The 27,338-nt window shown below is 39.6% G+C and overlaps 1 protein-coding gene across 2 annotated transcripts in view; it reads left to right on the top strand.

The window, feature by feature from the left end:
* The window catches only part of LOC101847707 (dnaJ homolog subfamily C member 13), a 336,952-nt gene that overhangs the window by 72,379 nt on the left and 237,235 nt on the right, over positions 1–27,338 (top strand). For both annotated transcript variants that reach the window (XM_005092779.3, XM_005092778.3), the window contains exons 10-12: positions 778–875; positions 3,774–3,842; positions 17,484–17,566. In XM_005092779.3, the coding sequence (XP_005092836.1) occupies positions 778–875; positions 3,774–3,842; positions 17,484–17,566 (250 nt within the window). The remainder of the gene's footprint in view (positions 1–777; positions 876–3,773; positions 3,843–17,483; positions 17,567–27,338) is intronic.

The raw sequence follows: 27,338 nt of genomic DNA, 5'->3' as shown, positions 1-27,338 counted from the left end.
CAATATATTTTTATATTTTTATACTTTAAATTGTCACGAAAAGTCAACAGATGCTACTGAATTTCTGCTGATGGAATTTGTTTGTTTTAGTAAGTTTTGTTTGTAATTATATTATAGTTTCAACATGTCTGTGTTGTTATTGTAGTGCATTTTTAGAAAAACACTTATATAAAAACATTGTTAAACGTGAGGACAAATTAATGCTTTTTTATCCTCTTCCATTTCATTCCAATCAAATTGTAAGACTGTACTCTCTGTAAACTAGACGCAAAACCTGACACTTATTGTAATTTTGTAAGTAGCATTTGGGTATCGAAGAATCCATTTCACCTTTGTTTTATGTTGAGAAACATGCCAACAATCTCCTGGACACTGTAATTCATTGTCTGAAACATTTGGGAGTCTCTTTTTCCTCATATTATTATTATTATAGGACCCCAAAATATTATTTGAAATAAGATATGAAAAGGGAAAAGAATAGGGTAATAAGGTTGTTTTGTTCTTCCTATGGGTTTCTGGAGTGGAAAGAGTTGGATACCTTATTAGGGCCCAATGGTTCTATAACATGGTTAACACTTCGGAGTTTAGGATTTGAATCTGTGTGGGGTCGTAATTTTCATTTTCAACAGGTGATGTGGATTGGGGGGGGGGGTGGTGTTTCCATTGTGTACCCTGTCCGCCAAATGACATTGATGTGATGTTGGTGTCTTTAGAATAAAATTCTCATCAATGAATAACTATTCTTCACTCCTTTTGACACCCTCATGTTGTTTTCAGAGATGCACTGATAGCCTCAGTGCTGGATGGTGTGAGAGCTTCAGGCAACAGAGATGTATGTGTCAAGATGCACAAAACTCCTAGAGGCTACAGACTCGGTTAGTATCACAGACTGATCCTTTTTAGGAAAGGGTTAGGGGAATTGAATTATTTTCCTTTTGTTCATGTGTAAGAATTGTACTAACACTTGTTTGTTGACACTTTAAGATTAGTTCTAAGTAAATGGGATACTGAGTTTGGAATTCTTTAGGTGAGAGGCACAATGTGGTAGATCTACATTTTCAATTTTGACCCATGATAATCAGAGCAATATGATTTTGTTGTGTATTTGTAGAAACTGCTGCACTTTTAAATATTTTTAAAAATTGCGTTTAAAAGTACTTTTAAATGAAAACCATATTCTTGTTTTCCTTCCTGTGAAATTCCTTCCTGTTAAAAAGCCCCTATCGAATGAGAGAGATTACATCCATGAGTGCTCTTTGCTTTCTCACTACAATCAATCCGTTCACACTGCTCTCAGTCTCTGCACTCTTAATTAAAGCATGTCTGCCGCTGACGTCTCTGCAGTCTTAATTAAAGCATGTCTGCCTGTCACCTTGTAAGTGCCATCTGGTTAAAAAGATTTAGCAAAAAAATTATAAAACCTTATGCAGAACTTGGTTCTACTCCATTATTGTTTTTCTTTTTTCAACTGAAGCTTTTAGTTCACAACCCTGCTGATTTTATTTTTTTCAACATATGTTGTGTGCTTTTGGACTGCATGCATGGAAAGAGTAACAGGTGGGGGTGTTATTTGTTTTCATATACATTGATATTGGTGTCACATGAACCTGCCATGACGGCTACTTGTATAATACGGCCACTTTCCATTTCCCCCCTTGCGTTTTTTCGATATAATTTAACTGTGTAAAAGGGTCACCTGTCCAAAGTGGGCACAGCCACCTTATTTTATCAACCTGCAGTCAAATTTATCTGCCTCAGGCGGCCAGGCATGGTCACCCATCGCCCCAGGCTTTGTCATCAATTTTTAATCGGCTCCTCATTCTGTGGATGGGTCGCATAATTCATTCACCATTCGTTATTGTTAGTCTCTCCAATGAATGTTTACCCAATGTTGATCAATGAGTAGGCCTAAAAATAAGTTTTCAGCTTCTGGTGAGGGAAACGTGATTCGTCTTAACCTATAAACCGCGTCCACAACTTGTGCACAAATCGTGTGTGAGGTGACTGTTTTGTTTACCTAATCTGTAACAAAATAAGAATGGACGTTGACGTGAACATGCGACAGAAGCATGACTCGTTCTCCCAGTGATGGCGACCCATGTGTTTGTTTTACCATGGCACTCGATCTTCATTGTCTTGCTTACGTAACATTTAGTTTATTTTACACTTGCACAAAATCAGCAACAAAAAGAAAGCTAACCAAAAAACAACCAACAAAACTACAACAACAAAAACACCCTTTTCAAAAGAAAACAAAAACCCTTTTGAATTAATCTTACAGCAGTCCAAAGCCTGAGATCAGCCACGGTTTGGACCTCAGTTTCTTCTTTTTGATCAGTCCTGTCTAAGACGGCCACATGTGTTATACGGCCACTTTTCTATTTGACAATGGGTGACTGTTTTACACAGGTTTGACTGTATGTCCTCATTGCATCTGTACCAAAAACCCAAATGATGAAATATGTACTTAGTGACCGAACCGTCATGATGCGTCACGTATACTCCAATTGTAAATTTGACAGATACTGTGGTCGTAAATTTTCACTTTTTGAGGACTCTCAACCTATGACAGTCACCAAGCTTTGGCGGCCATTTTCTAGCTAATTTTATCTCTGAAACCAGGTGACCCCTACTTCCGTCAATCGCCAAAAATCTCAACTTCTGTTCAAGATAGATGGGTGTTATTTGTATTGAAAGCAAGACAAATGAACAAGCTGTATGATGATACCAATGACTCCACATGCCCCTAAATTGACGAGGACCTGATTCCACTGCACAGTTAAACACATCTGGCACATTAAGTCAATACGAGCTTGACCAGGAAGCCAATGGATTTGTAAAAGCAATGGTGCTGTGTGTTCTCGCAACTCGTGTTGCCTGGTTGTGGTATCTTTGCAGTTTATTCATTAGTTCTGTTGATATGTTTATAAGGTATGGATTGCAATAATCTATATAAGATAGAACTACTTTTCTAGCCTTTCTAATAAAATGGAGTGGTCAGTGGTGCCTAATGCTGCACTTAAGTGTAACATTGTGAGCATTGAAACAACCTACATCTACTGCACATAGAAGATCATTGTAAACTTTTATCAACGCATTTCACTTTGAGAAATGTTTCTGTAATGGTAGTCAGGCTTTTTCAAATGTGGACCAGTTTTGTTGCAGAGCATGACAAATTATCAAGTCAAACAATTGTTGCTTGCATCATTTTCAAAATAAGGAGAATTTCTTGGAGGGCATCTCTTGTTTGAATGCCGTTGGTTCACATCGTATTAGACTAATCTAATGTGGTTGCATTAATTATAGTAGGCTGGATGAAATTGTGAGCTTTCCATTAGTACTTAAGATTATTATAACTGTTGTGGCTTTGAGCTCGTTGCTACGCTTGGCCCATTTCCTTCGTTCCGGTATTTTACATCAAATTTAGTCGTCAGCCAATTTTTGTAGGGGTGGGGTCAAGGGGGAAGATGGGGGGGGGGGTGCTCTTAAAATGCTCTTTAATGACTCTTTTCTAAGTGTTTTTCAACATTATGACCAGTATATTTAATTTGTAAACTATATTGATTCAACTTTTAAAATATATCACAAACTTAGTTTTGGTATTTTACTTGAAAATCTGGTCTTATGTGTTGGAATTTGACCCACAAGCCCCCTTAATCGGGAGCTGAAAGAACTTGATGCTATTTGTTGTGTGGTAAGAAGTATTGAAATAATTGGAATGTAAACTCAAACTGATCACATAATGGAAACACAAATATTCTATTTTCCTATAGGCCCATTCACAGTGCCAGTGGATGAGGAGGTAGAAGCCACGCACCTCAAGTCTCTGCACACTGTCCCAGGTGAGAACAATGTCAATGACTGGTGAGCAGTTTTCTGGATTCTTACAGAATTCTGAGTGCTAATAACTAATCTTTTTTTTAGGTTCTGTCTGGCTCAGTCCTATCAGAGATGAACATTACTTCAAAAGTTCAACCTCTATAGTTTAAGGTCATATCTTAAAATTTCTCATTTCCATAACATATACTGAGTTGCAAAAGTTCTGTCACACCCATTATATTACAATAGTTTTTGGTACAGCGAAAGAATTGCTGCAAAAATGAAAGTATGACTTGTCTGACTTATGAGACTCTTTGTACAAGAGCAGACGAAAGAAATCATATACTGGAAGTAGTACATGGGGCAAAGTGTTGGTATTGATTTCTTTCAGTCTGCGTTGGAATGAACGCTTCTTGCGCACAAAATTTGCTTTGAATCACGTAGACAATGTGTAAACACTCTAGTTCATTAAGATCAGGCGATCAGTATTTAAAAAAATTCCTAGAAAAGGAGGTGAGAAATTAGCTAAAAGATAGTTTGCCCACCTTGCTCCATCAGTTTGGAACTCTCTTCTCCAACCCTTGAGACATACATCTGAGTCTAAATTTAAAATATCTTTAAAGACACATTTGTGAGTATGCCTGGTGAAAGGTACCAAAAGACGCATTGGCTTGAACTGAGATATCAGGCTTCGAAGGTCAAAAATAGAATTTTTGACTAAAACTAAGTTCCATTAAAAACGGATTCTTTAGCCATTCCTTTATCGATATTTACCAGGACTTGAGTTCCTTTTACTGTAAATACATTTTTAAAGATGTTTTATAACACAAGGTACGAGGGGAAGTCGAAAAGTAATACAAGTTGTTCGTTGATTTTCACAATTTTGCATCAAATTTAATGAAATTCAGCTCACAAATACTTGCTCATATACTTTTGAACTCAAGTTGTTAAAATTTAAGGTTCTTTCATTTGGCCCGAATGACGTCACATCAAAATGGGTACCCTCTTGGAGGTCTGTCAGATGTAAAGAGCAATGATTGAATTCCTTGTTTTAGAAGGAAAATCCACCGATAACATCCAAAACTGACCTCAAAATGTTTACAAGGACCAAGCTCTAGATTTTGGCACTGTATAGGTGGGTCAGATGTGTGAGCAATGAACCGGAAGAAGAGGAAGACGTATCCATACGCTTACCAGACAAGCATCATCCCGAGGAGTCGGCAGAAAAAATCATGGCAATTGTGTTTTGGGACGTTCATTGCGTGCATCTCGAAGAATTTTTTTTTTTTACCACGAGGAGCAACTGTCAATTCTGAACCCTACATTGAAACACTGAAACGACTGAAAGCCAGAATTCGACGAGTCCGACCAAATTTGAACTTGGAAGGAGTGTTTTTTCACCATGACAATGCCCGCCTGCTTTCGAGTACTCGAACAAGGGAGATAGTCACCCCGTTTATGTGGAAAACACGGCCCCATCCAACTTATTCTCCTGATTTGGCTACTTTCGACTTCCGCCTTTTCGATCCTAGAAAGAACCATTGAGAGGTCAACACTATTCGAACGATGGAGAAATCAAGACTGCTGTACCCCTACGACCAACGTACTCAGGTTTACGAAGCTGGCATAGGTGGACTTAGTAAAAGGTGTACAGTGTCTATTAAACGAAATGGAGACTATGTTGAGAAATAAAAATCTGATCCTCAGATGCTCCCCTTCGATTTGAGATATCATAGTTGCAAGTGTGTTTTTTTTCTTTAAGTTATAAACGAACTTGCATTACTTTTTGACTCACCCTGGTATATTTGCATTATCCCAAAAGCTGTGTTTTCTGAGTAAACTTTGCGGATGGTTTCTCTTGTCCATTCATAAAGTCAACCCAATCACATTGCATATCAAAGTTTAGGTAATTCTCTCCGCTCTTTAGTGGCGAGTAGTGCGCATGAATATCTAGAAAGTGTGAACATAGCGAAGCTTTGAGCATCCACACCCTTTCGTCTTTTTGGAGAGCAAATTGTATCACATATTTCTTCCCTGCGCAAACCTAGATCTAATTTCTTGAAAATTCTTGCTCAAGGTGGTGGCGAATTTGTTTTGAAGACGTAATGTAAACATTTTGAAGCTGTTCTTTTATCCAAGCTGCTTTTTAAAGTTGGTTTGTAAGTAGCGAATTTGTTGTCAGGTCGGCTGGAAGCGTAGATCTATCTATTTGAAACAGAAATAATGGGGAAACTTTAAAGCCGTTTTTCTCAAAACTTTGTTTCCATACCCTGCCTTACAAAAATCACCCATATCTAAAGAACTACTTTTAAAATTAAAAAAGCATATTGTTCAAAAATGAATCCTTTACATGAAAATGGAAAAAAATGGGATTCTTCAAAAAGCGTCATTTGGTACCTTTCACCGGGCACACAGACGTTTAATGACATCATTTTTATATCAGTAGATTCATATTCAGTACAATGTTATGTAAATCACTATGTATCCATTTATGTATTTTGCGAATTGCATTGCGTATATTATTTTATTATTAATTTGTATGTACTCATTTCGTAACGATATGTCAGTGTGCGCTTGTGATAAGCAAATAGATGTGTGTGTTTGTGTGGGTGTGTGTGTGTCATGCGTGAATATTGTTTGTACATGTATTTATGTAAAGTGCCGAGAGGGGGGGGGGGGGGGGGGGGGCTCTCGTGGCCTAGAGGTTAAGGTGTTGGCCTCTCATTCAAAATGTCCTGGTTTCGAATCCGGGTAGCGACCGAAAAATTTTCTTCTCTAAAATTGTCTCCTTTCACCTCCTTTCCTGCTCTCTTGCAATGTTCTGTTGTCTGCTTTCGTTTCCACTTTCTGCCCCCACCCCCTCACCTCCTTTGCCCCCTTCTCTGGGCTCCTGACTCTTTCTGCAGCCTTTCTACTGCTACTCCTTGGCTCCTCCAAACTGCTGTCTTTCTGCCACACCCCTTATCTTCTGGTAGGAAAGATCTACACCTAGCCTTCTCGGACAAGGGCGAAAAATCTCGGAGGGCCTGTGTGCAAGTTGCGCACATTAAAGATCCCTTGGTGGTCTAAAATCGATAAGAGTAGGCTTCGGCCGCCACCCGGGCAAAATTCAAAATTTCCTACCAACTGAAAATATTAGGTGTGTCCTGCACGCTCATATGACCTTATGCAGTTGCGAGCGCCGTAAAAACACTTACCAAAACAATACCAAAACAAATTTGGGCGCAACAACATTGGCGATGAAACTAAAGACGTTGGGATCGTGTTTCATTCAGCTATGGTTTAATTCATTGCATTGATGGAAGAGAAAAAGTGTTTAAAGATGAGCATAGAGATTTCCCAAATCCAATGTCCACCAAGTGACCCGAATCGGTAGCTGAAATGTGATGGTTTGGAATGGAATCACTGCTCTATTTCATACACATTTGGTTACTTTTCAAAGCTACCTCAAAGGTCGAAGAAATTCTTTGTCACGGTGACTGCCCCACATGTCACGGATGTTGGAATTTACTAAAAAGATGACACCCAACCACAAATAGCCACGGTCTGTGAAAACTCCTTCCAAACTCATCAAATCTTTGTTCGGGACTGGCCTGCAAGATCAACAAGCCTTAACTCCCAGCAGTTCATGCAGTATTATCGTATAAATATATACGATGGCTGGGGGTGTGGTATTTTGCCCATAAAATACAATTATTTTCATAAAGAAAGTTTTTTAAAGGTATTTTTATCTAATAAAAAGGGCTAAATAGACTAAAAAATATAAAATAGGTTTTAAAATTGATGGTTTTATTATAAAATTTTTGCTCTGAAATTTCCAGTTTCAAGGGCAATAACCGAGAATTTGTAGAATGCACAAGAACAGCCCTCATTTCTTTATTTTTCAACAAAATGAGGTGTCTTTTACACATTACATGCAGAATTGAATGTACTTTCTCATCAAGTTAATGTAAACTCTAAATTGTAAAATATTTTTTTTCTTCATTGTGATTGTTGGGGCAGTCTGATTTCTGTTTCTGCATCTATTTTTAGTAACATGAAAAATATGTCACACCTCAAGAAAGCTTAATAAATATGAAATCTATTGGCTAGGTCTGAAAGACCATCTAATTCCCTTTCTATTGGTGTATGATATGTCTATCAGGGGACAGATGGATTATTGCCGGAGGCCTGAGAGAAAAAAGACGTAATGTGAAATTTCCAGAAACAAGGGCAATAACTAGGAATTGTAGGATGTACTAGAATGGCTCTCATTTCTTTATGTTCCAACAGAATGGTGTATCTTTGACACTTAGTATGCAGAACTGAATGCACTTTTCCATGAAATAATTGTAAACTCTAATTTCTCAAACACTTTTTTTTTCCCTTCTTTGTGACAGTTGGAAAAGTGTAGCTTTTAGCTTTTGTAGAGGTTTTACGGCGCTTGCTACCGCATAAGGTCATATGAGCGCCAAGGAGTGGATGTCAACAGAGAAGTCCTTACAGGGAATTAAAACTTACTCTGCTCACCTCTCTAGCTTCAACAGCACAAAGTCTGCTTCAACTATCAAGGCACCCCGGAAATTGCGGGTTGCAAGAGTGTGACAAACTTACAAAAGAAGTAGAGGAAAATGACGATAGTAAGGATTAGGAAAGAAAAAGCAGCAGTTCCCTGTTGTAGTTCAGGCACAGATATGAGCATAACATTGTTAGATCAGCCCATTTACAATTCTACTGTGCACTAGAACGAGAAATGTCCCCCTTTTGGGAATTTGTTTCTATTTTTGGTAACAAGGAAAAAGGTCCCACTTCAAGACAGCTTGACAAAAAATGAAATCTATTGTCCAAGTCTGAAAGACCATCCAATTCCCTTTCCATTGATATATTATGTCTATCTGGAGTAGATAGATTATTTCATGAGGCTGAGGGTATGGAGGACCCCTGAAACATAAATAGGCGAAACTGCTGGGAGTTTACCCAACAAAACATCTGTTAGAATGACTTTGACTAAAGGATTATAAATAGGCCACACTCCGTACAGACTCATCAGGAACTGAAGGCTGCACTTCACAAGGAATGACAGGGGATTCTTCAGACAACTATAAGGACATTAATTCAGTCAATGAACCGACGTTTTGTATCAGTAATTCAAGCAGGAGGAGGCCACACGCGATACTGGGCAGACTTTGATTTGGATTTTGTGAGGGTCAGTGTGAATAAAATTATCTCCCTTGAATAAGGAAAGACATTTGTCAATTCTTTTTGTGTCCTGTGGGCAGAAAATGAATAAAGATTTCATGTACCAAGCTCCTCTTGGCTATGTTGAATAGTAAATGAGTTATTGTACCTTTAAGGTGGGTGTGACATAACTTTCGCTAAAAGGTATATATGTGGCTACCACAACAGCTATGAAACTTGGCGTTACATACCATACACACCAACCCTTTTTTATAAGAATGGAAGGTTCCAGTTGCTTTTGGTATCAGTTCAGTGTCCCAAGTCATCCTGAAAACAGTTTTGAACATTTTCAAGGGCATTTGCTACTTTGACATTATATTATGTGACTCCAAAACAACGTCCGAACACGAAATGATGCTGAACAAAGTCAATAAGAGTTGAATAAACAGGTCTTAAACTGAGAAAATATAAGTGTGAATGCCGTAAGTCAGAGATTACCTTCCCTGGGCTAGTCGTTAACTCAAAAGGGTGTTGCCCAAAGTGATCCAAGGCCTACCAGAACTGTCTAATGTAGCCGAGCTCAGGCAATATCGATGCATGATTAACTGTCTATGTTCGTAAAGCTGCAGAAAGATACGGCATGGTCAGGGAGTCCTGAACAAGCTGCAGTATTATGCAAAGTTAAGGAACTGATAACTTCAGCGCAAGTTCTCACATACTTTGACCCAACAAAGCCAACAGTAGTTGAAACGGACAGTTATTCATATGGTCTTGGGTGATGTATAATCCCCCCTGCAATATGAAGGAGGGCTGAGGCCAGTTGCTTTCTGTAAGACATCATTGGCCAAAACAGAACAGAAAGATATGCTCAAGTAGAGAAAGAGTGTCTCATTGCTGTTTTGAGTTTTGAGAGATTCGACAAATGCCTCATGGGATTAGAGAGTTTCACTCAGAAACTCCTTGATGCTGAGTAGCACAGTGAGCTACTTACTGCTGGGCATAAGGCCAATATAAGAACATACACAAACAATTTACAAAACAGTCCATTTATGTGTGCATACAAGGACCGGTCTTCATGTTGATATAATCTCAATCCCTATTCGCTGCAAGTAGCCTACAAGACAAGACAGAAAAAAGACACTAAAACTTGCCTCAAAAGAGGTGATCAGGTACTTGGAAAAAGTCACATATGTCTCTACATTTGATGGCTAGTTATGCTGAATGCAAAAGTGCATTGATAATGATGGTGATTACGTTGAATAGGGTAAAAGATAACGGTATCTCGTGCTAAATTTCATGGTTTTTTTCCTAATCAGTTTCATTTCATAAATATGGGAAACTTATTTAGAAATGGACCTCATAAGCTTCCTGTAAAAGAGCCTTGAATAAATCCAAATCCTTTCTATACTTTCGTTAAAATGAAGTCCAAAAATAGATTCTTTGTTGTTTTTAGTTTTTTAATGTACTTTTGCATGCATTGTTTCTATGACCCTTTAAAAAATATAGTTATGCCTGCAGTATATGCATTGTTTCTATGACCCTTAAAAAATATAGTTATGCCTGCAGTATACTTTTCATCTTATGTTTTTTTTTACATATTTGCGGACCAAGTCATGTTGTATGAGGATTGATTAGATCGCTGTCTTCTCTGACCAATTCATACATGTATCTGTGTCCCAAACATGCAAATGATACTTCTGCTCCGAAAATTGTGAAATTACAAAAGCTCAGTTATTTTGCTGGGCTGTGGAGCTGATGATTCTGATTTGAATATTACTTGGGGCATTACCGAACTCGGGTTGTTTAGGAAGTTTTCAAAGCTGTCTGGCTTAGTACTGCCAGAGATGGATGTAAACTTCAGAAATCAAAATTCACGCTTCTTGTATAACCATCGAGGGTTTCCATAACCAAAAAAGACGGTTTTGCTTGTTTACATCCGGGCATTCCACGAGAGGTGATGCACTTTCCTGGAATCCTTGACGCCTTTCTTCCTGTGACACACTTAACGCTGATGGTTTATTGATGCATTTTCGCAGAAGTTTAAAGCCAGCTTTGCCATTTTGTGTAGTATGCAACTTTAAAATGAGTTATCGAAATAAGTTATATCGAAAGAATAGCTTTGTTGTCACATGTATGTTTTAAAATCATCAAAAACACACAGACGCCTGTGCTAAGTATGGATGCCCGTTATGATTAAAGAACAAAAGAGAGTTTCCATGAAATACTTATTTTAGTAAATCAATAGATCTATGTGTTTAGATCTACTTAGATCTAGATCTATGTCTAATTTAAGTACATGTAGAAATGACTTGAGTCTAGATCTAGATTATATCTCAGTCGTTCATTCATACTAGCTTTTGGCATTATATTGTTTGTATGTGACTGCGTGCCTGTGTGTGTGTGTGTGCGTGTGCGTGTGCGTGTGTGTGTGTGTGTGTGGTGGGGCGGGGGGGGGGGGGGGAGGGGGCAGTGGCGAAGCGTCTATATAATCAAATAATCACTGCCTCCCTTCTAATTTTGAAACATTGCCGCAGTCACATTCACCCACAGACGTAAACCTCATAAATTCAATATAAAAAGACGCTCATAATCATCAATGAACGGTATGCCTAACATTCAAAACTGTTTCATAGCCACAGAAATAGCCTGTTCACCCCTATCGTGCCACTCCGTAAGCAGCCGCAAGCTTTGATTAAGTAAGCCTACAGTGAGGCTGGAAGAGTCTACCAAAAGAGTTGAAGGGAGCATGTGTGCTAAAGTCAAAACTGTTTCATTGCCACATATACCCTGTTCACCCCTTTTGGGCCACAGTTATAAGCAGTCACAAGCACTGATTATGTAAACGAACTATTACACTGGTCGAGTCTACCTCACAGATGTGAGGGGAATGAACTCCTAATAATATCTTGACTGCGACAAGTGCTTGTTTTTTTTCCTCGACTTTTTACCGTCCTTTAATCAGATCGTGACCTCGATTATGACACCGGCTCCTGGCCGCAAAACGCAAGACAAAAACAGCCAAATGTGAAATTAAAAAAAAAGTAATTGTCATGTTCTACCAAAGAGTTTAGTCTCGCTGGTATTACGTTTTGTAGAACTGACATCTCTGCTTCTTTGCTTTGTGTTTGTGTATTCCCATCTAAAGATAAATTTAATGTTTGTTGGAAAAAAATATTTATGAGATACTTTCCTGATTATTTTAGCGGTTGAACATGCATACAACATGAAGTCAGGATTTGTTTTCGTTTTTCATTCGCAACGCAGTGTTGCCGCCTCGAGTAAGATTCTTGTGTGATATCTCCAGGCCCTGTACTGGTCCCATTTGACTTTGATTACCCTGTCAAACAAGTCAGCCTTCGCCCCTGTATGTATGTGTGTGTGTGTGTTTGTGTGTGTATATAAATTCAGATAGGCCTACAGTCTGGAAGAGATAATGAAGTTGTTCTTTTGTTCCTCACATTGTATAGTCTCCATTTAAATGGCACGATCGTTCTTGTGGTCCCCGTGCAAAATAACACCACAAAATACCAATTATAACAATTGACCGACATTTGTGGTGGAAAGCGTTGAAAATCATCGAAGGAGAGCCTAAAACCTGTGAGCTCCGCTCCAGTTTGCTGCGTTTAGGACCACTTCATTCGGAAGTGAGCTACCTCCTGTGCATTGGGTTTTTCACCTGAAGTTGAAGATACTCTGTCTAGCCGTGAAGCTTCAAGTGAAAATTATTCTCAACCAGATATTTTTCAAAACATGATGCTGCAACACCTCATTCACAGGTATCGAATAAAGACTTGCTGGTTTTATTAACTTTATACAGACAAGTTATGGCAAACGAGTTGTCTATCAATGATCTGAAGGGCAATGAACTTCTTCTTGGTTTGACTAGGAAAGTCGAAGATCATGCAGGTACTCTCATCAGTAGAACAAGCAAAGTATAGCTTCAATATATGGCAATGGTTGACATCTTAAAGATGTTTCTAAAAGCAGAGAGAGCGGGCAACTGGCTTTTACATCTTTCTACTGTTCACAGAATGTTGCCCTATCTAGGTGCGTCAGGACACCATTTATACACACAATTAGCATACTTGTACCTCCAGATGATGAACAGGCTAGAAGAGACTCACCCTCACATCTATAAGAGTTTTTTTCAACGGCCATCACGTAATTCGTCGAAGTGATCGCGTTAACTTTAAGGCAGGAACATTCTTCAGATTTAGCCATTGAGCAAATATGAATGCGAAGTGTCAGATCAACCGGGGGACTGACAAGAGGCATGGGAATCAGCTAATCACAGACAGCAACATGGCTTCTGTCAATACCAGCTTGCGCAGAACTAAATAACGCCATTCAAAAAGTGACAGGCACGTTGCGTCTCTCAAGTGAACCGCACTAAGAACCGAGTCCATCGAGATCGGTAAAGGATGCGCAGGATATGATGGCTGTTACCAAGTTTCTTCATGAGAAAAATCCGTTGGTTGAAGACGCTAGTCCGAGAAATTTTGTTACGGGGATGGTTGCAGAAACAGCTGTCTACGTTGGCAAAGCACAAGATGTTGGTCGAACTATTCTCAGCAAAATAGAAGGTGGAAGAAAAAAGACAAGGTTGTTGTAATGACCGCAAAGACAGCTCTAAAGGCTCACCAAGACCCTGTGACTATTGACTCTCAGTTGTTGTTTCAGAGATTAGTGACAGCTGCAACTTCAAAATATGAAGACGAGACAGAGATTTTTAAACTCGAACTTTGCAGCTACCCCTCTTCATTGTCTGAATCTGCAGATATCCTTCATCAATCCAACAAATCAGCTCTGCTAGAAGAGCTTTGGAAATCAAGGACAATGGTTATGCCTGATCTGCCATCACCAGCTAGCCTGCAGATCGTCGTTTGATGGAGGGTCTTTACTTTACTGCAGCGCATTCCCTAGCAATGAGGGAGCACCATCATTTGTATTATCGATACATAATATGCTTCCTATGTCAGCAGGAATGATCCAAACGCAGCAATTGTTTTTAATGGATATTTGTCTGGACTGTCAACAAAAGATATGACACGGCTCAAAAGAGCTAAAGGAATTACAAGACAAGCTTTTCATTTTAAGTTATAAATGGTTCTCCAATCTTTTAATGATCTTTTTAGGATCTTTTCCTTGTCAACAAACAAAACAAGCAACGTTTTATCAATGCCCTCGGGTCAGTGCTTGAAGACAGAGGACACATTGTCATTTACGGTGAATGTGATGCTGACCTTAAGATTGTCCAAACAGCAATCAAGTGTGCGCAGCACAAAGATACCGCTGTACTAGGAGAAGATACTCTTCTCCTTCTGTTAGCACATTATGCTGATGAACATGCTCATGACATCTATTTCTACTCAAACAAAAACATCCCAGCTTAAAAGTGAAGCAATTGGATATTAAACAATTATTCATTCAAACGGGGGCATTTCGACATTCTCTGCTCTTTCTCCTTTCCCTTACTGGCTGTGACACCACCTCAAGACCATTCGGTATCGGGAAAGACATTGCTTTGAAAAAGTTCCTACAAAATGATTCTCTTAGAAGCTTAAAAGTACAGATTTTATGACAAACCAATCTGCCCAAAGGGTTGCTGCTTCAGGCGAGAAAGCCCTTGTGCTTCTGTACAATGGAAAACCAGAAGAAAGTCTTGATGAACTACGCCATAGTATCTTCTGCACAAAAGTTGCAACAGCATCAACATTTATACAGGCGCGTTCACTCCCTCCGACATTAGCTGCTGCTAAGTATCTTAGTCTAAGAGTGTATCTTCAGGTGCAACAGTGGATGAGAAATGATACGCTTAATCCCGTAGAATGGGGGTGGAAATATAAGGATGGACATTATGTTCTCATCCTGACCACCTTGTCGGCAACTTCACCAGACCTTCTGAAAATTGTGCTATGTACCTGCAAGGACCACTGTGACACTCGACGCTGCTTCTGTTGGAAACACGGACTGGAATGCTCGCAAGCATGTGCAGAGTGCCTTGGTATCCGCTGCCTCAATTCACAAAACATTAGTTTTGTATAGAGGATACTTACATGTAAGCCCACTTTTCTTATTGTGAAATATTAGATATACTCTGTTTATTAACGCATTTTAACTTGTTCTACATGCCACTGTACTAGGTTTATTTATGTATTTCATGTCGATGTATAGTCATCATGGTCCAAAACTTTAAATAGTGTCTTTCTAATTATATTTTGTCTTAATTACCGAGTGTCATACTTAATGTAACTTTACGATATCCGCAAATAGCTTGCTCTGGTCATAAATAATCACAGATGTAGCTTTGTAATAAAAGACAAGAGGTAATGTTAATATGCGATGCGACACGACGGGGGTGTGAAAAGTATTACTAATCCTATGTATGTAATGTTACATGTGAAGTCATTGAAGGTCTAATAACACCATAATGCCTCACCCGATTTTGGTATAATTATGTAGAGTGTATCTTGGCATCACAATATACAGTTTACCGCCAACAGAAATTATGTTGCGATTAGTAACGGCGGGTCAAGGTGATTTTTGTGGTAGGGACAGTAGCCCAATAGTAATTTTCCTCTACTTGTTTTGTATGTTTGTCACACTCTTGTGACCCGCTATTTCCTGGGTGCCTTGAATGATAGCTGAAGTAGACTTTGTGCTGTTGAAGCTAGAGAGATGAGCAGAGTAAGCCCAGTTCCCTGTAAGGACTTCTCTGTTGACATCCACCCCTTGGCGCTCATATAACCGTATGCTGTTGCCAGCGCCGTAAAACCCCAACTAAAACAAACAACAAACATCTTTAGTGGATGATAGGCGGGTGCACTGGTTTGGTTTGCTCCATTTTCCCTATCAAACATCTATCATCCTTATCTCTCCTTCTTTTTGTGTTTGCTACTCTCTTGTGGCACCTCTAATCTTCGGTTTTTATATGACTTAATTGTGTTTGCAAATGCCGTAAAACTTTTACTAAAACAAACATTATATCGTCAACCTGCAGTTGCGAGCGCCGTAAAACCTCTATATCCCCCCCCCCCCCCCCCAAAAAAAAAAAATATACTAAACAAATTTTTAAAAGTGAAGCGCTCTTGAAAATAATGAATTCAAGGAAACTGGCATTTTTCCGAACGCCTGGCAATTTATTTAGAATTTTTTTTTTTTTTTGCTCAAAACCTTTTACATCCATTTAAAACACATTTCCGTGTGGGTTTTCCTGAAAAATGTTGATCAAAGACACAATAAAAAGTGTAAATTTGCTGTTTTCTGATGCTCTCAAGCTGTGGAATTCACCAAACTTTGGCTTATTTTTCTTCTGACATGAGTCGACCACCACCTCCTTCATAGGCAAATATCTCGACTTTTATGCAAGATAGATGGGTACTTTTTTTCACTAAAAGCAAGACAAATGAACACACTATTTTTTTTTTTTGGAAGGGGGGGGGGGGGGGGGAGTGTTTTATGGCGCTTGTAACTGCATAAGGTCATATGAGCACGCGTGACACATTAAACATTTTCAGATGGTAGGAAATTTTGAATTTTGCCTGGGTGGCAGCCGAAGCCTATTCTTATCGATTGTAGACCACCAATGGATCTTCAACTTACTCTCAGGACCTTCGAAATTTTTCGCTCGTGTCCGAGAAGGCTATGTGTAGATCTTGCCTACCAGAAGATCAGGGGTGTGGCTGAAAGGCAGCAGTAAGAAGGAGCCAAGGAGTAGCAGTAGAAAGACTGCAGAAAGAGTCAGGAGCCCAGAGGAGGGGGCTAAGGAGATGAGAAGGTGGGGGCTGAAAGTGGAGACGAAAGTAGACTACAGAAAATTGTTAGAGAGCAGGAAAGAAGGTGAAAGGAGACAATTTTAAAACAGAAAATTTTTCAGTTACTGCCCCGATTTGAACCCACGACCTTTGAATGAGAGGCGAGCACCTTAACCTCTAGGCCATGAGAGCCCCCTGAACACACTATAAGATGATACCAATAGCTCTCTCTCTATATATATATAGGCTACGTGTCACAACGTGGTGGAATTGGGCACTTGTCACTTTTTGGGCATATTGGGTTATTCATATCATCTTAAAGCCTGTTCATTTGCCGTCCGTTTGGTGAAAAAACTATCCATTTATGCTGAATACAAATCGAAATATTTGCGATTGAAGGAGGTCAGGGTTGCCTGGTTTCAGACGTAAAATTACTGAAAAAATGGCTGCCAAAGTTTGTTAACTTCCATAGCCCGAGAGTCCTTGGAAACTGAAAATTTACTTTTTTGTGTCTTTAATCAATGTTTTTCAGTAAAATGCTAACAAAAATGTGTTTTTAAATGGATATTAAAGGTGTTGAGTCATAAAAAGAAAACTGGAAAAAAATTACCCATCGGTACGAAAAAATGCCGATTGCTATGATTTCATTATTTTGATGAGCGCCTGATTTCATCACGATGCCTCACGTATATGCCCCCAAATTTTAAGAGTGCCAGATTCCACTGTGTAATGAAACAATTATGTTTTTTTCAGCTGGAATGACGTTTGATCAGGCTGTCTTCAGATTCAATGCCAATGTCTCCTATAACGGTCTTCTACATGCTGTGACTGCAGAGGTAAGGTGTTGGGGTCGATAATATGTTCCTATGTTCTTTTGTATGTGGATGCAGGTGTACCCATGCGTGTTTTTTTTGTCATATATATGCTTATTTGATATATGTTAGCGATGTGTGTTTTTTTGACAGAGTGATAGTGAATGTGTTGTGCACCGTTACAGTTTTTGTTTTATTTGTGAAAGCATTGCCTATTGGAAAAGAATGTATTTTGTGTGTGGGCGTGTTTTTGTTCAGAAGTATGAACCTTAATGGACAAATCCATCCCCGTAGGCCTATTGTTCAGGAATAGTTCTCTCTCTTTCTTTCTTTTTTCTTTCTTTCTTTTGTTCTCTCTCTCTCTCTCTCTCTCTCTCTCTCTCTCTCTCTCTCTCTCTCTCTCCTCTCTCTCTCCTCTCTCTCTCTCTCTCTCTCTCTCTCTCTCTCTCTCTGGTTGTTTATTTTCCTCATGTTCACATTCTTTTGTTTTGGTAAGTGTTTTACATCGCGCGGAAATGCATAAAGTCATATGAGCACACGGGAACACACACAAATTTTCAGTTTGGTAGGAATTTTGAATTTTGCCCCAGTGGTGGCCGAAGCCGAATTGAGTTTAGGGCACCCAAGGAATCTTTAACGCGCTCAATTTGCACACGAGACTGTCAAGATTTTTCACCCTTTTCTGAGAAGGCCATGTGTTACATCTTCCCTACCATAAGATCAGGGGTGTGGCTGAAAGACAGTAGTAAGAAGGATCCAAGGAGTATCAGTTGAAAGGCTGCAGAAAAAGTTTTTGAGCCCAGAGGAGAGGGCAAAGGCGAGGGGGGGGGGAGGGGGCAGAAAGCAGAGATGAAAGCAGATGACAGAATATGGTTAGAGAACGGGAAAGGAGGTCAAAGGGGAAAGTTTTAGAGAAGAACATTTTCCGTCACTGTAAGGTTTCGAACCTGGGACCTGTTGAATATGTGTGTGGGGGGGGGGGGCACTTCTAGACCACAAGAGCCCTCGTTCATATCCAAATATTTCTGCTAGATGCACATCCACAAATATACGTGCTTATTAACAAGTGGGTGGTTGGTGAGCTCTCTGGTGTGGTTTGCTCTGTCTTTCCTATCAACTATCTGTGGTTCTTATCTCACATTCTTTTTGTTGTACATGTGTATGTTACTCTCTTGTAAAACAACACATTTTTGGCAGGTGTAAGTACTTTAAGATCTATTCATATTGCAAGTGCCGTAAAACTCTTACTAAAACTAAACTAAGCTTATGTAGGCGTACAAGATACACAGCTAAGTTCATGCATGCAAACAGGCATCTGCATGCATAGCCCACGAAAAGGTTTACAACGCTCAGAGATGCACAGGTTATGTGACTTCGATGAGCATTTAAAACTCGCAGCATCATATTACTTGTACATGGTGCAACATCGTGTGAAAGATTGTCATGGGAACTGTGATACTTGGAAGATATTGCTACTTTGACTTTGAGGATTTTTAAAAATAGTAAATTCTAAAATTGTCCTTGTGATTTTTTAATAGAGAATGATACAATTCGTTATTTCAATAAGAACACTGAGCGTTGATCTGGCCGGCGCCGCACCAGCCCTCGCTGCTAGCGAATCGATTCGATATTGTATAGTATACTAAGTGCTCCCTGTAGTTTCACGGAAGGATTCACGCAAAATAATTCCAAGCCGATGACTTGATTCTAATAGAAAAAGAACTGTTCTTTCTATTGGTACCTTTTTTAGACGGTATTTTACACTTTTCGTGTTAAAAATGATTTTCGAAAACTTACACGCTTTAAAAAAAAAGTTTTCTATCCAAATGCCAAAAATATATCACAGGAAACCACGCTCAAAGATGTATAGTTCTCTGCCAATGAAAAGACGGTTTTTAATAATCAATCTTTCTGCAAAGCATTCGATTGCATGGGTGTCAATTTTGAACGGGCCGACCTCGCATTGATGATAATAGATAGCATTTGTATAGCGCAAACCCCACTCAACAGCAAGCTCTATTCGCTTCACAATCTATACTATTACCCCAACAGACCCGAGAGCATTCTGAAACAACCCCAACTTCCCGGGAACAATACAGTGCAAGCTGCCATTTGTAGACGCCAAAACATTAACATATTAACAAGATCTTCCGCTGTCTATGCCGGTACCCATTGCCACCTGGGTGAATTGAGGAACATTTGTGTAAAGTGCCTTTCCTTAGGACACAACGTCGGGCCTGCGGCCGGAACCCTGATCGCGCAACCTCATGATTACGAGTCCTGTAGCCTAACCACTAGGCCACTGACGCCATTCCTACCGTGAGGGGCTTCCCTTTTCTCGGCGATTCTCCAGCTCCAAATACTCGGATATACAAACAACTTACACTAGTGTAACGAAGAAAATCTGAACTTTTTCAAAGTGTACAGCATTTGGTGTTTTATAGCAAAAGAACAAAGAAACAGCGATCTGAATTACCCCCATTTCACCGAAACCACATCCTCGGAAGACCGTGAGTCGGCTTACGTGCCGTGTTTACGCTACCTAATTATACGTTTGCAATAGCACTATAAACATAAGCACATAAGAGCACACACACACACACACACATACAAACACTCACACATACACACACACATACAAGCACTCCGACATACACACACACACACACAGACACACACACACACACGTGCACATAAACCGCCTTGGAGTCCGCTTTGGAGGAAGGGTAATTAATCTTTTAAAAGCGCTAAAACACAATAAAAACAAACTTTTTATGTCTATCCAAGTGTAAAACTGAAAGATCAACAGACCATAACAGCAAGCAGAGCACGCCCACGCAGTCAGCTGTTTACATAAACAAGCTTGAAGTGAGCTAGAAGTTACCGTTCTTATCCCATTTAACCGACCAGAGCCCTCAGTTGTGCATAGTGACAACACGTTGTTTACATTTTAGACTATTCCTTCTTGAAAAGAGGTCAGGATCTAAAAATAGTTGCGAATAAAGAACGTTGAAGCAAAGGTGGCCACGATGTAATGGTTCTAAAAATAATCTCACCACTACACACCAGTGATGTCCAATTTCCTTTATCTCGTCACCCAAGTTCATAACAAACCACACACACCTCCAAAATAAATAAGAATAAAATATTTATAGTTGATAAAAGGTGTTTATTTTTATCTTAAATGACGCAGAATATATCAAACTTTCAATTTCAATAGATAAAAAGAACCAACAAAAATTCCACGGGAAGTCGCTTTTTTGCCTTTCTAGCCTGTCACTGTATTACCTGTCCTGGGCAACAACGTCATTGCACACCGGACAGGTTCATAAGTGCTCAGTTCCCCCCAGCATCAAAGCCCGCAAGGTATACATACTGATTGTTCCGGTGGCTGTCTGATTTAAAAAAAATTATGGCGACGTCTTTCCTTTCCAGATAATCGTTCCTTTCTTCCTTCTCCCCTTTCTATCCCCATTTCCTGCATCCTAATGATTGCGTGGTGTTCTGCTGTTTCCCTGTCTTCTTCATCCCGCAACTTTTTCTCCAGGGTCTTCAACACTTCTCCTTTGTCAAATTTCACCTCACCATCAACCACGGCACTGCCTGCCAGCCTATCACTACTATCAGCCTCCTCATTGCCTTTCACTTTCACTCCAGAGTGCCCAGGACAGAATATCCACGTGATGGCTGTGAGTGATGAGTGTTGTATTGGGTTCATCCATTCACTCCGAAGAAGCCCTTTCTCAACCCTTTCGAGCCTTGTACCTGATAATAGCACACTGCGTCTTACGACTGATCTTGCCCGGGGGGGTAGACACATCTGTGAAAAGTATTAAGATTGGAAAAAAAATTGTGGGTGAAGCTTATACAGGTGGGATTAATAGCCAGAACTTTATGGTACATGTTTGAGTAGAGAGAATTGAGAAACAGTGTTACTACTGGGGAAATGTATCCGACCAAGCACGATCAGAATATGCAAAAGGATAATTGACAAAAAAATGTGGCATTCACTGTTTCATCAGGGAATGATAAATACAGTGGTTGTCATATTATGGGTTTTAATTTTTTTTTTCTTTTTGGATAAGCTATATATAGAAATGCCACGTATAGCAAGATCAAATGCCACATAGAAGGTTTTATGCCACTTAGAAAGTCAAAATATCCAATAGGACATTTTTATCGCATAGTTGTGCCTTGTAAGTGTAAGTTCAAATGTTGTCTCACTTAGCCCTGGGCAAGGACTCGCTCTGGTGACTGTTCCTTGAGGTTTTTGGTGTTTTTGTAAAATCTGAAGAAAACCCCCCATTTAAATCAACTCCAATCGGCATAATATTTCACTTGCAATTTGTTAACATGATCTATTATCGTTTACAGAATTTGAAAATATTTGATAGTCTGTGAGATATTGCCATTTGAAAAAGATAAGCAACAGGAATTAACTCTTTTCCTACCAGGCCAAAATCCACCAATGGTTCAGGGCTTTTCCATAACATATTTTTACGCCCGTACCCCACCAAAGGAAAATGTCAAGAGAAGAAGAAGAAGATATTAGTTAACGGTTTCTAAAAATGATTATATGCAATATCGAAGGTGTTGTATATATGAAATCAACAATTTTCCAGCTTTGAAAGGTCATAAAAAAGTACAACTACGGCATCATTCAAACCCACACAGGTAAGTTACCTATCTATTATTTCGATAATGTGGATCGGCCGAGAATTTCGTGTCTTTTCATTAGCCACTTGAACCGTATTTTGCTGCTCTCGGTCCAGCGAGGCCACGGCTCGCGAGCAGCTGGCGGTAGGAAAAGTGTTAAAAAGTAGCTCAGAAAGATGATCAAAACATCTTTCAAATTTCTCACTTTGAGTACCCTGTTGGTCAAGCAAGCGACCTTTGCCATTGTAATTGTCTGTTTATTATAAAAGGAAATGGCCAAGGGTCATGTCTTGAAGTATAGTTAAGTCTGTTCTCTTTGGATGTGTGTTTACGCTATTAAGCGGTGAAAATTTCCATCGCTATTCTGTTGGGTTCATGGCCCAGCTCAGAAGTGCGCAACCTGACTGTTCTGACTATCTCGGGGTCAGGGCTGAGTGAGTTAAAATAACAATTCAAATGTAACACAATAGGAAGTTCAAATACCACATAGCACGAACAAATATCCCCCAAACAGATTACCCAATGTCAGTAGAATGTGCTCAAATTGAATTTAGGTCATCCGGCAAAGAAACAGCGATTTGAATTACCCCCATTTCACCGAACACAGCAGCGATCGTGTAGAGAATCTTTGGTAGTAGATCTAGTAGGTACGCGGCAGGGCGAATCGGCCTCGATACGCCTCGTAGACTTTTGTGATCGGTCACGAACCCTCGTGTTTTGATCTCTCTCTTGCCCTTTCTTTTTAACTCCCAGTGGAGCACAGGCCATCAACAACATTACTCCAGCGAAGCCTGTCCTGAGCATCCTTTTCTATCTGTTTCCATGATGTCCCCGCTTTTTCAATTTCCGAATGTACTTGTACCGCTCGCCTCCATGTCATCTTTGGTCTTCCCCTCGTGTTTTGATGAGTCTAAACAATTCAGTGTTAATCGCACTGCCACATCCGTCCCGACAGGCCTACATCTTTTTAAACGGAAAAGAAATATCATCAAAATGGTAGTATTCGCATGAAAATCGATTCGGTAGAACTGGAAATATTAAAATTTGCTTCTGAAAACAAGGCAATTTATATTATTATTTATTATATATATTATGAAACTTCAGGACGTATTATTATTTTCCAACATCTTTTGACGCCTGAGCTGTATAGGTTGAAGTTTTCACAACACTAATAGATCTAGTAATAGGGCTTTCCATAAAAATGCATAGATCTACAAAAGCCGAACCACCGAATCGACCGGTCAGCGACCCGGGCGCCCAGCTCTCCCCTGCACTCTGTGATAACGTGTTGCTTCGGCATCGCATTATAATAATTTATTCCACTATTAACTAATATGAATACGTGCGGCTATAGCAATTGGGATGTACAGTCTGACAAAACAATTCACAGTTTACCATAATCATTTGACTTTTGAATAGTGCAGGTGATAGCTAAATTTAGATTTCCTGTCTTGAAGCAGTAGTAGTAGGCCTAGAAGATCTAGGCGAGAAGCAGCCAGATAGCCTACAACTGCTAGATTTAACTTATTGCTGTATACAGTGGAGTCCACTTATAACGAGTCTGGAAAAAACGAGAAGTCTGTTATAAAAGCACTATTCTAAATCCCCGTTTTTTTCTCCTCTTTACCTTTGTAAACAAAATACTACTATAGCGCTATCAGACACTCTTGCGAGTCGGTTATAGCGGAGTATTGCTGCTGCTGTACACATGGCATAGGCCAGTTATACATAATGCAAGACCTCGCCAGTTGAGAAACTTGTTGCTGACCTTGCGAAACAAAGAATAGGATAGCCCATGTGCGTCAACAATGAAGGCCGGAGCAACTGAGTAGGGAGGGTGTGGCATGCGCAGACAAGCTGGACGCATCGTGTTATAGGCCAGTTTAGATTATCAAGGCCTGCCATGCCTCTCACTTCTCCGATGCAGGGATGGAGAGGTCACAGCAATGTGATGGATGGAGCGAATGTGTGACGTGCGCAAGCAGACAGAATGCACCACAGGGTGGGGTGGGGTGGGGTGTAGGGGGGAACACAGCGGGCGAGTTAGCCCAGAGTCCTTTTTTTCTGATCGCCAACGCCGAACTGTCAGTCCACATCGCTAGATCTAGCGCTAGAGAAACAAACCTGATTCGATTTTTGATCAAGAGGTCATGTTGAAACAAAATCATCATCAGGGGAGATAGCAAAAGGAAAAACAGAACACCAAACTCATAGATTAGGCCTACTTTACAGTTTCCCTTGAATTTATTACTGGATCCCTTATAGCGAGAATCCTGCTATAACGGACATTTTGCTTCGGTCCCTTCCCTCTCGTTATAACAGGATTCCACTGTATATATATATATATATGCCTTTGGGCTTTGGAATTGAAATAAAACGAATTGCACTGTTCTAGTTTAGATTAGATTCAGAACCTAACTATATTTCCAGAGTTAATAATATGAAATCTCACCATAACAATCACTTTTACTTTTATTAGAATAATTAGATCCAAAAATTCTAAAGGCTGTTTTGCGCAAACTTAAGATTTTCTTTACAAGTAGAGCACAGAATTTAAATTGTAGGCTTCTGCACAGTCTTTCAGTACATAATAAAATACTTATAATCGTTTTATGTTTTTTTGTGGATATTTTAGAAACTCTTTAATTATCAAATTGTGCCATTTTCGTTGATAATAAGAATAGCATTAGCAGTGGACTTTTTAGACAGCGAGTCTGAGATTCAATATTTAAAAAAAAATTATATTAATCAATGAAAATTGTTAATTGATAATAGTCCTGTAGTGGATAGGTGGACCCCGCGGTCTGCATAGCCGCGGTCTGCATAGCGAAATACTAGGTTTTAGGATGTGAACCCAGGAGTCACCATAGTAAAATAAGTAGGTTTAGTTTAAGTAAGGCCGGGGTCAACCCCGTGAAATGAGCAGGTTTAAGGTGGACCCTAGGTCTACCTAGCGAAATACTAGGTTTTAGGACAGGTGGACCCCGCGGTCACTGCAGTGAAATAAGTAGGTTTAATTAAGGATTGGTGGACCCCGGGGTCACCGTAGTGAAATAAGTAGATTTAGGTTTAATTTTAAGGATTGGTGGACCGGGATCACCGTAGTGAAAATAGGTAGGTTTAAGGTGGATCCCAGGGTCTACCTAGGGAAATACTAGTTAAGTTTTAGAATAAATGGACCCCAAGGTCACCATAAAGAAATAAGTAGGTTTAATCGGGGTGACCCGAGATTCCACATTACACTACGGCCATGGTGACCACGGGTCCACCAATCCTTAATTAAACCTTCTTATTTCACTACGGTGACCCCGGGGTTCCCCAATCCTACTACAGTCCGTGCTGGCTTAAAGCACGCCGGCGTAAAGCACGTTTTGAACTCAAGCATGCTAAACGGCTCTTACCGGCAGCAATGCGTGCTCAGTCTCTTTGGGGAAGTTTATATATATTGAAGGAAGAGGCTAGCCGTACTATTTCTTAATATGATGGCTAGACTGACCATTAAAAAAAAATAGGCCTACTGAATTGTAAATATAAATTTTTAGTGTGCAGTACCTAAAGTATTTGTATTTGAGATGAAACCAGGTGCCTTAATGACAGTGCATGTATTTTAAACCTCCTGTTTTCTAATGTTAATAGGGCCTAAGATAAGTACGGCTAGACTGGCAGTCTAGCCGTACTTAAGGACGGCTAGACTGTCAGGCTAGCCGTACTAATATTGATGGCTGAATTGTACATGAAATTTTTAGTTTGCAATGCCTAAAGTATTTGTATTTCAGACAAAACCAAAAGGTGCCTTACTGACTTGCATGTATTTGAACCTGAATAATTTGTAGCAGAACACAGCACTACACCACAAAGTTAAAACGACATCATAAATGATAAACGAAATCTCTTACCGTGGTTGTTGAGTATTTAATTTAAATAAATGTAGTACATTGTACGTTTCCTGCAGTGAGTCGACCAAGGCTCTGTCCCCTTACCCTCTCTCGTCCGATTGTTCCTCGATTGTCCCTCGATTGTCCCGCAGAAAGCCGTGACTGGCTGATTATATACACTTTCCTGAACTCCTCTACGCAAGAACCCCTCCCTGCACGAGATATCCGTGCCACTCCGCACGGGAACCCGCGCCCCGAGGAAATCTCGTTACTTGTGCACACAACATAATTACTAGATCTAGATCTAATGAAACCTGTGTACTTAACAGGCTTGAGTCGATAGGGCCAAACCTAGATCTAAGTACGGCTAGACTGGCAGTCTAGCCGTACTAAAGACTCTCAGTCTAGCCGTACTAGCCACTTCGTATATTGAACTAGTTGGTTCATTAAAAAATGTGGGAGCAAAGCTGAGAAACAAAATAAAGGCTCATGAACGGGCATGATGAAATGACAGAAGTTGCGATGGGGAAGTTTTTTTTGCTTATAATATCCTCCATATTGATTAAAAATAAGTCAACAAGTGTATTAAATAACCCCTTTCGACTTAAAGTAATCCCCATTTTGTTTGTCTCTTTATAAAAGTCTTCTTTTTGCATCATTAAGTAGGCTAAGAATAGAACATGAAAATGACGAGAAACATCATGTCCATTTCCCAGAGTTGTCACCCAGTCTGGGGCTTTCTCCTCGACAGTTTATTGCCAAAATTCTTTCTTTTCTTAATTAAACACTCAACCTTCTGTCACAGAAACAACATGAAAAGTTTAGCAGTTTTCTTTCCTGCATTAATTTCACTGTACTGTTTACTTCATTAAAGTTACCATCTATATAATGTCACATTTTGACTGCTTACATTTTTGTGTGTTTTCCACATGATTTTGTAATTTCACTAAATTGAGTCATTGGAACAAGAAATGCTTTCTAGATAGGGCTATATATCTTCATTCAAAGTACTTGACAATACTCCGAAATTTGCGCATCATTTTAGCATATTCGCTGCTTTTTTGAGGAGATGAAAATATGCCCTGTTTAAGCAACCAACTTTTGAGACTTTGGCATATTATGTTGCATTTGAGATTTCAATGTTTACATTTGAGCTTGGTGGGATGGGGATGGGGGGATGTGACTTCTTCACTCGAAATGCATCTTTGAGAGGTTTCTCACTGGTACTTGGGTGACTAATTTTCAGTTAGGCCTATGATGCATGG

This window comes from Aplysia californica, unplaced genomic scaffold, assembly GCF_000002075.1.
Source record: "Aplysia californica isolate F4 #8 unplaced genomic scaffold, AplCal3.0 scaffold00052, whole genome shotgun sequence".
In the NCBI taxonomy this organism is placed as follows: domain Eukaryota; kingdom Metazoa; phylum Mollusca; class Gastropoda; order Aplysiida; family Aplysiidae; genus Aplysia; species Aplysia californica.
The sequence above is the reverse complement of the archived record's forward strand: the minus strand, read 5'-3'. Positions and strand labels throughout refer to the sequence as shown.